The sequence below is a fragment of the Melanotaenia boesemani genome, chromosome 22 (genome assembly GCF_017639745.1).
Source record: "Melanotaenia boesemani isolate fMelBoe1 chromosome 22, fMelBoe1.pri, whole genome shotgun sequence".
NCBI classification, from domain to species: Eukaryota; Metazoa; Chordata; class Actinopteri; order Atheriniformes; family Melanotaeniidae; genus Melanotaenia; species Melanotaenia boesemani.
Window position 1 is genome coordinate 28,170,871 of NC_055703.1, and position 12,435 is coordinate 28,183,305.

General features: G+C 46.8%; 1 protein-coding gene across 6 annotated transcripts in view; it reads left to right on the forward strand.

The window, feature by feature from the left end:
• The window catches only part of col12a1b (collagen, type XII, alpha 1b), a 182,808-nt gene that overhangs the window by 98,274 nt on the left and 72,099 nt on the right, over positions 1–12,435 (forward strand). For all 6 annotated transcript variants that reach the window (XM_041976517.1, XM_041976512.1, XM_041976515.1 and 3 more), the window contains 3 exons: positions 2,773–2,902; positions 10,897–11,036; positions 11,119–11,248. In XM_041976517.1, the coding sequence (XP_041832451.1) occupies positions 2,773–2,902; positions 10,897–11,036; positions 11,119–11,248 (400 nt within the window). The remainder of the gene's footprint in view (positions 1–2,772; positions 2,903–10,896; positions 11,037–11,118; positions 11,249–12,435) is intronic.

The following is a 12,435-nucleotide window of genomic DNA, read 5'->3' on the forward strand; positions in this document are numbered from 1 at the left end:
AAACCAGTCTGTAGCAGCTTTTAATCCCAGTATAAACCAGTCTGTAGAGGTCTTTAATCCCAGTATAAACCAGTGTGTAGCGGGTTTTAATCCCAGTATAAACCAGTGTGTAGCGGGTTTTAATCCCAGTATAAACCAGTCTGTAGCAGCTTTTAATCCCAGTATAAACCAGTCTGTAGCAGCTTTTAATCCCAGTATAAACCAGTCTGTAGCAGCTTTTAATCCCAGTATAAACCAGTCTGTAGCGGTTTTTAATCCCAGTATAAACCAGTCTGTAGCAGCTTTTAATCCCAGTATAAACCAGTTTGTCGCAGCTTTTAATCCCAGTATAAACCAGTCTGTAGCATCTTTTAATCCCAGTATAAACCAGTCTGTAGCAGTTTTTAATCCCAGTATAAACCAGTGTGTAGCGGGTTTTAATCCCAGTATAAACCAGTCTGTAGCAGCTTTTAATCCCAGTATAAACCAGTCTGTAGTAGCTTTTAATCCCAGTATAAACCAGTCTGTAGCAGCTTTTAATCCCAGTATAAACCAGTCTGTAGAGGTTTTTAATCCCAGTATAAACCAGTATGTAGCAGCTTTTAATCCCAGTATAAACCAGTCTGTAGCAGCTTTTAATCCCAGTATAAACCAGTCTGTAGAGGTTTTTAATCCCAGTCTAAACCAGTCTGTAGCAGCTTTTAATCCCAGTATAAACCAGTCTGTAGCAGCTTTTAATCCCAGTATAAACCAGTCTGTAGCGGTTTTTAATCCCAGTATAAACCAGTCTGTAGCAGCTTTTAATCCCAGTATAAACCAGTCTGTAGCGGTTTTTAATCCCAGTATAAACCAGTCTGTAGCGGTTTTTAATCCCAGTATAAACCAGTCTGTAGCGGTTTTTAATCCCAGTATAAACCAGTCTGTAGCGGTCTTTAATCCCAGTATAAACCAGTCTGTAGCGGTTTTTAATCCCAGTATAAACCAGTCTGTAGCGGTTTTTAATCCCAGTATAAACCAGTCTGTAGCGGTTTTTAATCCCAGTATAAACCAGTCTGTAGCGGTTTTTAATCCCAGTATAAACCAGTCTGTAGCGGTTTTTAATCCCAGTATAAACCAGTCTGTAGCGGTTTTTAATCCCAGTATAAACCAGTCTGTAGCAGTTTTTAATCCCAGTATAAACCAGTCTGTAGCAGTTTTTAATCCCAGTATAAACCAGTCTGTAGCAGTTTTTAATCCCAGTATAAACCAGTCTGTAACAGCTTTTAATCCCAGTATAAACCAGTCTGTAGCAGCTTTTAATTCCAGTATAAACCAGTCTGTAACAGCTTTTAATCCCAGTATAAACCAGTCTGTAGCAGCTTTTAATTCCAGTATAAACCAGTCTGTAGCAGCTTTTAATCTCAGTATAAACCAGTCTGTAACAGCTTTTAATTCCAGTATAAACCAGTCTGTAACAGCTTTTAATCCCAGTATAAACCAGTGTGTAACAGCTTTTAATCCCTAACCCTATCCAGTAGAAACACTGTAAAACTTTCGTTTCTCGGATGTAAACTTTTAGAGATGAATTTGGTTAATGAGAAAAACTCGTCTTTCGTGGTGGACCATGGTTGCGCCTTCAGAAAACAACGTTGTCGCTTCTTGATCGTTTCAGAACTTTGTCGTACGTAGACTGTCGGAAGCATTAGTGCTTAGTCAGATATATGCGCTGGTTTCTGGACGGCACTCTCTGCAAATCTGGAGAAAAACTTTCCTGTCAGGTTTCCATTGTCCCATAACGCATGTGGGAAAGCATGAAAAATCTGATCTGTTTTAAAGCTCAACGATTACCTTTTTTCACCGCGACACACGCTCCGTGGTTTTGTTGAATGCTTGCAGATTTGGTTGAGGTCAGAAAGGGGCGTAGCCCCGGACCGCTGCCCTGTGATGCCCCACATCTATACCCTGAATCGTTTCATAACCCACATCAGAGCAGTGAACACACACTCGTCAGGGTCAATAATGGTCATGAAATAATCTGTTTCCACTTTACTGTGTAGTGTTATGTGATGACTGGACCGCTGAAGCAAAAACTGAGATTCCAACGATAAAGTTTATGAAAACCTTCCCTGATTGATGTTGGTGGTGATTTTACCCATCATGCTGCTGTGCTGTCTGATTTGACGTCGTCTCTTCTGACATTAGTTCAAGTCTGGACACAAGCTGAAGGTTTTCCACTGGCTAATTTCATTTAGCCGACAATGGCATCACATGGCTTGGCTTAGGGTTCAAACGTGGTTTTTAAGTGAGAGCAGGTGCTGTACTCAATGATAAAGTCACAGTTTTGGACTAAAACTCTGGAGATGCTTCATGGGAATGAGATGTTTGTATTTGTTTCTGAGGTAGTTTAAAGCAAGAAGTTTCTTCTCTTGTCCCAGAAAAGCTGCAGTGTCACAACATTCAGGAGCATTTGGAAAATGTACATTTCTCACAGCTAATGAAGAACAACTGAGCGTGAAGTGGGAAGTGGCTATAATATGATGGAGGGATCTGTTTCATAGCCCTCAAAAAAAAAAAGAAATTGGTTCAAGAAATGTTGTGACATGAAACGTTGAGATGTGGAACCAGAAGAAATGATCTCAGTCAGTTGGCAGCTTCTGAGAGAGAAACTGTTAAAATAAATGGACAAAGAACAAATGTATATCTGAGCAGAACCATGAGTCTGTTCCTGTTAAGCCCCTGGAGTGAAGAACATTAAACTAAATGCTGAGATTTCTGGCCTTTCTAAGAACATTTCTTTCTTTTCTCTGCAACCAGGACCAGGTGTCTGGAACCACCACCAGCACCGTCCTGAAGAACCTGGATGCGGACACCGAGTACACCGTCACCGTGGTTCCCGTCTACCACGAGATGGAAGGAAAGCCGCTGTCAAAAAATGGGAAGACAAGTGAGTCGAAGTCCTTCACGAAACAGAAAAAACTCTTGATGTAAAGACGGAGCGGGAAATAGTGTTGAAATTCCTTTTCTCGACAGTTGTTTTGTGGCGTAGAGACTTCCAGAACTTAGAAATGAACTTTTATGAGGTCTATTTTTTCAGCCTGATGTCTGAAATGACATACCCAAAATAAATTAAGTGTATCTCCACAGCTAAAGTGTTGCTGTACCAGAGTAAAATGAACTGGAACACAGTAGAAAATGTCCATGGTATCTCCTCCTGAAAGAAAACCACATTACTGACATTGTTAGGAATGTTAGGAAAGTAATCCTAGAAATTAGTAAAGTAATACTAGGAAAGAGTAAAGTAATCCTAGGAATGAGTAAAGTAATACTAGGAATGAGTAAAGTGATCCTAGGAATGAGTAAAGTGATCCTAGGAATGAGTAAAGTGATCCTAGGAATGAGTAAAGTAATACTAGGAATGAGGAAAGTAATCCTAGGAAAAAGTAAAGTAATCCTAGGAAAGAGTAAAGTAATCCTAGGAATGAGTAAAGTAATCCTAGGAATGAGTTAAGTAATCCTAGGAAAGAGTAAAGTAATCCTAGGAATGAGTAAAGTGATCCAAGGAATGAGTCAAGTGATCCTAGGAATGAGTAAAGTAATCCTAGGAATGAGTAAAATAATACTAGGAATGAGTAAAGTAATCCTAGGAATGAGTAAAGTAATACTAGGAATGAGTAAAGTGATCCTAGGAATGAGTAAAGTGATCCTAGGAATGAGTAAAGTAATCCTAGGAAAGAGTAAAGTAATACTAGGAATGAGTAAAGTAATACTAGGAATGAGTAAAGTAATCCTAGGAATGAGTAAAGTGATCCTAGGAATGAGTAAAGTGATCCTAGGAATGAGTAAAGTAATACTAGGAATGAGTAAAGTGATCCTAGGAATGAGTAAAGTGATCCTAGGAATGAGTAAAGTAATCCTAGGAAAGAATAAAGTAATCCTAGGAAAGAGTAAAGTAATACTAGGAATGAGTAAAGTAATACTAGGAATGAGTAAAGTGATCCTAGGAATGAGTAAAGTAATCCTAGGAATGAGTAAAGTAATCCTAGGAATGAGTAAAGTGATCCTAGGAATGAGTAAAGTAAACAAGGAATGAGTAAAGTAATACTAGGAATGAGTAAAGTTATACTAGGAAAGAGTAAAGTAATCCCAGGAATGAGTAAAGTAATCCTAGGAATGAGTTAAGTAATCCTAGGAATGAGTAAAGTAATACTAGAAAAGAGCAAAGTAATCCTAGGAATGAGTAAAGTGATCCTAGGAAAGAGTCAAGTAATACTAGGAAAGAGTCAAGTAATACTAGGAAAGAGTAAAGTAATCCTAGGAATGAGTAAAGTGATCCTAGGAAAGAGTAAAGTAATACTAGGAAAGAGTAAAGTAATACTAGGAAAGAGTAAAGTAATCCTAGGAATGAGTAAAGTAATCCTAGGAATGAGTAAAGTAATCCTAGGAATGAGTTAAGTAATACTAGGAATGAGTAAAGTAATACTAGGAAAGAGAAAAGTAGAGGATGGATCTGAGAGGCTGTTCTCATGGTTTTCTTACATTCCCATATAACTACTTGGGGTCTGAACTGTGTAATGCTACAGGTTAGCATTGCTGCTTCCTGCTAGTCATGTTGCTATGCTACATGTTAGCATTGCTGCTTCCTGCTAGTCATGTTGCTATGCTACAGGTTAGCATTGCTGCTTCCTGCTAGTCATGTTGCTATGCTACATGTTAGCATTGCTGCTTCCAGCTAGTCATGTTGCTATGCTACAGGTTAGCATTGCTGCTTCCTGCTAGTCATGTTGCTATGCTACATGTTAGCATTGCTGCTTCCTGCTAGTCATGTTGCTATGCTACAGGTTAGCATTGCTGCTTCCAGCTAGTCATGTTGCTATGCTACATGTTGCCATTGCTGCTTCCTGCTAGTCATGTTGCTATGCTACATGTTGCCGTTGCTGCTTCCTGCTAGTCATGTTGCTATGTTACATGTTTGCATTGCTGCTTCCTGCTAGTCATGTTGCTATGTTACATGTTTGCATTGCTGCTTTCTGTTGGCTGCTAACATCTGCTGGACTGTAGCATCTCTTGCTGGAACCTGTACAGGGGGTCTGTGATGAAGAGGTTAAAACTTCAGTTGCTTTGTCTTTTTTTTTTTTTTTTTTTTTTTTTTTCCAACCTGTCTTGTCCAGCATCGTTGCAAACAGAATGATTGTCTGGCTGCCGTCTGATGCTGGGCAATTTTACTCTATCAAGCAGGGATTTATACTACATGTATAAAGTCCCTCTTGATGACATGAAAAAACTTTATTAAATCAGACTCTTAATGCTGGACTCGACCGGAGGGGACAGAGAGAGAGAGAGAGAAAAGAAAGTAGAGAGAAGAGGGAGGGGAGAGAGAGGGACAGAAAGGGTGTGGGGAGTGCGGGTGGGGACTTGAAACATCATACAGAAGACCATGTAATCCATACTACTTACAACATATATAGCTAAGATCATCCTAGCCAGTAGGTCATTACACAGCTAGTTGGTAATAGTAACAATAATAATAATAAGAGTAAGAGTAATAATAATAATAAGAACAGAAATAATAAAAAAAAGAAAAAAAAATATGATAATAGATATAAGTGAAACTGCTGTATTCAAGAACACGCGCAGAGAAACCTGTGTGGATGTGTTGGAGAACTCGGCCACACGGCGACGCAAAGACTGTGTGGAGACGTTCAGGAAGGAGTGACCATGCAGAGTGATCATGCAGATGCCACCGTCACTTGAACGAGGCCAGAGTCAGGCAAGCGGTCCCGAGACCCAGGCCACCAGCCCCCCGCAGGCAATAGATCCCGACCGGTCCACAGAGACGACCACTCGCCCGCCAGGAAGGCAGCAGCAGGAGACCCCAGCAGGAGCCGCCCCGCGGACACAGGGCACCGGCCCCGGCGGGCCGAGGCCAGCAGTCCCCGACCCCCCCGGGCACCGGCCGCCCGGGACAGACGGGGCAGAGGGCCCGGGCCCAGGAGCGCAGGGACACCCCCCCCCCCCACAGGCCGAGGGCCCGCACGCCCCCCCGGGGGGCCCGGCCCGCCCAGACGGCCACCACCAGAGGCCAGCCCCACACCCCAGCCGCCCAGCCGCACACCCCGAGAACCAGTCCTGCCCCCCCCCAGACCAACACACACACACACCACACACACACTCTCCTTCCACTCCTCCATTTATCCTCCCACGCATACACCATTCAACCCTCACATACTCTGTCCTCCCACACACACACACCATCCTTCCACCATCCATCCTCCCACACACACACCATCCTTCCACACACACACACCATCCTTCCTCCCACACACTCACCATCCTTCCACCATACACTCTCCCACACCTACCCCATCCTCCCACACACACATCATCCCTCCACCACTCATCCTCCCACACATACACCATCCTCCCTCTCATACACCATTCATCCACCTTCACACCTCCCACACACACACACACACACCATCCTTCCACTACCCATCCTCCCACACATACATCATTCTCCTACACATACACCGTCCTCCCTCTCCTACACCAAACATCCACCTTCACGTACCCCATCCTCCCACACACACACACCACCCCACCATCACCCACTCTCCCAAACATACACCACTCCCCCACACACACCATCCTCCCTCCCATACACCATCCATCCTCCCGCACACACACCATCCTTCCACCATCCATCCTCCCACACACTCCCCCATCCCTGCACCATACATTCTCCAACACATACCCCATCCTCCCACACATACATCATCCCTCCACCATTCATCCTCCCACACCCACACCACCCCCCTCCCACACACCACCCATCCCCCCACACCCACACCACTCTCCCCCCCCCCCCCCCCCCCCCCCCAACACACACAAACACCATCCCCCCACCACCATCCTCCCGCCACCCCACGCCACGGGGGGACAGCCCCAGCCAGGAGGCAAGGAGACACGAGCCGGGCCCCCACCCCCCCCCCCCCCCCCCCCCCCCCCCCCCACTCCCCACCCCCAAAACAGCACCTTCCCCCCAGGGCCAGCAGCCAAAACCCCCCCGGACAGCCCGCCTACGCCCCGGGCCAACGCGACATGCCACCCGGCCCGCCCCACCCCCGGGCCATCCATGGAGACAGGGGCGCTTGAAGACCCCATCCCCCCTCCCTCCCCCACTAGTGATGGAATATATTATGTGCTGTTTGCAATTAAAAAAAAGAGGGTTAAAATTGGGGGGCAGTAACTGCATTGAGGAGGGGGGTGGGGCCACCTGAGCAGTCCCACCCACCTGACCTCGCATGTTCCACCCCCCCAAAACGTGTTTGTATGTTGCAAATGTTATTTGTGCTCAGTGACTAAGTGGAATTAAAAGCTGGGAGGCATGCTGCCGCTCAGCGAAGCAACGGGGCCATTATGATGACCCCCCTGCCCCGCCCAGCGCAACAAGCACACCTCCCACAGCCCTACCTGTGTATGTAGTGAAGAGTGGGGGAGGGGAGGGGTCAGGAGATGTAGGTCCAGAGGGGAGTAAGCCTCCCCCCTGGAAGACGACCCGCCAGTGGCTTAGGGCGCCCCCGTCCCCCGCCGGCCCCTAAGGGCGTCACAGGCCAGGAGCAGGCACCCCAACCCAGGCACGCCACGAACCCCCCCAGGGGCCAGCCACCAGCCCAAGGGGCCACTTTCCTCTTTCTGAGTGGGAGGGGGGCGAGGCAAAGGAAGGGAACCCCAGGCCCACGCCCCCAACACCCGGCCAGGGCGCCCCCCAGAGGACACGTCCTAACCCCCTGCAAACGCACACACACTTTTTTTTTTTTTTTCCCCCCAGCCACTCACACACCCTCTCACACACCTCTATACACCAACACCTCAATACGTGCACATACCTCCACACACACACTTCACGCACATACCTATAAACACACACACCGGTGCCCATATACACACACACTCTCATACCCCTCCATACACATACACCATTACACACGCACTCACATACATACCCGCATATACACACAAGCACCTCCATACATACTCACGCCTCCACCCACTCCTTCACTCCTCCACACACACCTCGACCTCCACGTGCACACACTCATATATACACACCTTCACACACCCCCACAGACCTCCACACACACCCCCGCACACCACTCACACACACATACACGCACACACCTAGACCTTCATACACACCCACACACACATACAGCACACACATCCCTCTACACCCACCCACACACCAGCATACCTACAGACACACACACATACACACCCACCTATATACAAACACACCCCCACCCAGGTTCCGGGGCTGCGACCAAGCACCAGGGCACGGACCAACCCCCGGCACGGCACATCCGGACGGGCCCAGCCCCCCCCAGCAGCGGCAGACCCCCCACCCCCAAGAGAGGGGGGAGACCCGACACCCCACAGCCCGGGGCCCCCACCCGGCCCACCCCGGGCCCGACCGGCCACCCGGCCAGGGGCCGACGGACACCGACCCAGGCACCCCGGCAGCCACCCCCCACCGCCACGAGGCAGCCCCACCCCGGGGCCCACCCAATGCCGCCCGCCCAGACCGGAACCCCCAGCCGACCCAGCAGCGGAGCAGCCGAGATCCCCACCCAGGAGACAACCGGAGACCCGAAGCCACCAGGGACCCCCCACCTATATCCACCCCCATCCCAGCGAAGCCGCAATCCTCCACCTACATTAGGTGATTTAGCCAGTCACAGGGGACCAGAGGGAATGAAAGTCATCTGATTGGTTCCTGGAGGAGGCAGACATTGTCTCAATGCTGATGTGATCTAACAGGAGATTTCTAAACTGCTGGATAGACAAATTATTCTTATCTTTCCAGTTCACAAGGATAGTTTTCTTTGCGATGCATAAGACTGCGAGGACCAAGTTTATGGAGTGTATTCCTATGTTAGTGTCACCCAGGTCGCCCAGTAGGCAAAGTGTGGGGTTTGCAGAAACACTGGTTTTAAACCATTTTGAGAGATCTTCACACACCTTAATCCAGAACCTTTGGACAGGTGTGCAGGACCACAGCGCATGGATGTAGCTATCAGAAGTGTTCTCAGAGCAGTGTGGGCAGATATCTGATGGTGAAAGGCCCATCCTGAACATCCTGTGTCCTGTATAATGAGTTCTATGGAGAATTTTGAATTGTATTAGTTGTATATTTGAATTCTGAGTCATTTTAAACGTGTTTAAACATATTTGTGACCATCTTTTCTGATCAAAGTTATTAGATAAATCATCTTCCCATTTTGAAGTTGGGAGAGATATCCTGTCTTCTAGCTTTGCAAGTAATCTATATATTTTTGATAATAATTTTGGAGTATTAAGATTCAAGAATTCTGCTATTCTGACAGGAAGCTGCAAGTCTAACTGTACAGGGGTATACTTCTTACATATAATTGATTTTAGTTGGTGGTACTCTAAGAATTTATTGCTGTTGATTCCATACTGTGAGACAATTGTGTTGAAAGATACAAAGTTTCCATTTTCTATTATCTGTCCTAACTGTTGTATTCCTTTAGTCTTCCATTGAGTGAAGTTTATCATCTTTTTGTTCTGCAGGATGTCAGGGTTGTTCCAGATGGGTGTAAGTCTACATGGAAAGAGGGAAGATCTGGTTATCTTACAGAATTCCCACCAAGCCATTAAGGAAAAACGGATGTTAAGGCTTTTAAAGCACTTATATGGTTTAATGGTTGAGCTGATGAACGGCAGGTCAGAGATGACTAAGTCCTCACACAAAGCCTGCTCCACATCTAGCCACGGCTCATCCAGATAACTGGGTTTGAGCCACTTTGAGATGTACTGCAGCCTGTTAGCTATAAAGTAGTGATTAAAGTTTGGTAGATCCAGTCCTCCTCTATCTTTAGTCTGCTGTAAGGTTTTAAGACTGATACGTGACGGCTTGTTTTTCCAAAGAAACTTAGATATGAAAGAGTCCAGAGATTTAAACCAACTGGTGGAGGGTTTAGTGGGTATCATTGAAAATAAATAATTAACTTTAGGTAGAATCATCATCTTAATGGTGGCAACTCTCCCCATTAGTGAGATGGGTAAGCGCCTCCACCGTAAGAGATCATCTTCTATTGTTTTTAGTAGCTGAACATAGTTTAATTTTGTTAAATCTGATAATCTGGGGGAAATATTTATACCTAAATATCTAATGTTTCCTGTCTGTATTTTGATATTAGGGATGTTTTGTAGGTCACAGTTGATGGACATGGCTGTAGTCTTAGACCAGTTAATAGAATAATCAGATATTGATGAGAACTTATTAATAACTGTGATTGTCTCAGAGAGTGATGTTTGTGAGTTCTGAAGGAAGAGGGATTTTACCGTCTCTCTGAGACCGGCATTTTCTGCAGCCAGACTTTCCACCTGCTTCTGGCTGAATTCTAGTGATTCACGTAGCGCCTGGAACTCTTTGTGGAGAATTTCTACCAGACTCAAACGGGCATCAAAACTACTGAGTTTCTTATCTATGGAGATCAGAACATCTGTTGAGTCGTTCCCCGTTGGTGAAATAGCTCCAGGTGAATCCTCATTTCGCTGTCTCTTGGATTTAGATGAGGTGGAGGGGGGTGGAGGTGTTGTTTGGTTTCCCCATGACGATTCTGTCGTAACAACGATCTATAAAATCTGTCAGGCTGGCCAAATCCTCCCCGCTGTGCTCCAGAGTGTACCTTTTAAAGACACTATAGTCCTACTTTAAAGAATATTTTGATTAAGTTGGCAAAAAATACAATCGAATGAAAGTAGAAATGTTTGGGCGCGCCTAGTTTGAATCTGCCGTCTCCCCCGGAACTACGTCACCTACAGCATTAGCGTCACTTACCTGCCACCAGCGACACCTACCTGCCACCTGGGCAACCTGGGTTGCTTTGTCTTAAACCTGCTTCACTTCTTCAGATCCGGTGGGCGGAGTGAAGAACCTGAAAGTGTTTGATCCAACCATCAGCACGCTGTCGGTTCGCTGGGAGCCGGCGGTGGGAAACGTTCGAAGCTACAAGGTCCTCTACACAGTGCAGCATGGAGGAGAGGAGCAGATGGTAAAAACTGTTCACCCACATCCAGACAAACACAGCCAGCTCTGAGGAGGTCACATAAAGATCGAGGTTTGACTCTGAACAGGAGGAGGTGTCGGGAGGGACCACCACCACCATTCTGAGGAACCTGAACTCTGACACGCTCTACAACGTTGCTGTCATTCCCGTCTATCCAGATGTGGAGGGCATAAGGCAGACCGATAAGGGAAAGACAAGTGAGTGAATCGCAACTGCTACAATTCTGGGATGTCAGTTGAGTAATGCTAATGATATCTAGAGATTACTGATGCATCTTACTGGAAACAGATTCAGAACAGGAAACAGTGTGAGACCAGTATGAAAAACCAAGGTACCGACCACAGACGGTGTTTTGTACTAACGCTGAACTGAACGTATTTACAAATAAAGAACGTGAACTCTTTCAGATTGAGTTCCTGCAACAGTCTGGTGCAGCACCGGGGAAATGTAGGCAATCACATCTAAGTGCGCTGCAAGACCAGCCTCACCCAAGGTGCCCTGGGAAAGCGCGGTAGAATAGGTCTCTGAGCGTAAGAACCTGCGGTAGACTGAGCTTACTGCCGATGGACAACAGCCAGGTGGGAAAGTGAGGATCAAACCAGTGACAGTAGGCTGTAGAGGGTTTGTAGCCAACTCAACATCCAGACTACTCCAAGAAATGGGAGTGTGAGAGAAGGTCCATCTGCAAGCAGACAAGGGACCTCTCTAGAGTGACTGAAAAGGGGGGTTGGTGGCTGTGGGTGAAGAGGAAGGACTCTATCTAGGCCCCAGGTGAGCTGATGGCATCTAGGGAGTGAACCTGGAAAGCTGGGATTTAATGCTGAGCCCTCTGGAGGTGTCATGGGCCTATCAGAGCCCCCCCCCCCCCAGAGTCCTTATCCATCAATCCCTAGGTCCAGACCATCCCAGAGTCCTTATCCATCAATTCCCAGGTCCAGACCATCCCAGAGTCCTTATCCATCAATCCATAGGTCCAGACCATCCCAGAGTCCTTATCCATCAATCCCTAGGTCCAGACCATCCCAGAGTCCTTATCCATCAATTCCCAGGTCCAGACCATCCCAGAGTCCTTATCCATCAATCCCTAGGTCCAGACCATCCCAGAGTCCTTATCCATCAATCCATAGGTCCAGACCATCCCAGAGTCCTTATCCATCAATCCCTAGGTCCAGACCATCCCAGAGTCCTTATCCATCAATCCATAGGTCCAGACCATCCCAGAGTCCTTATCCATCAATCCCTAGGTCCAGACCATCCCAGAGTCCTTATCCATCAATTCCCAGGTCCAGACCATCCCAGAGTCCTTATCCATCAATCCCTAGGTCCAGACCATCCCAGAGTCCTTATCCATCAGTCCCTAGGTCCAGACCATCCCAGAGTCCTT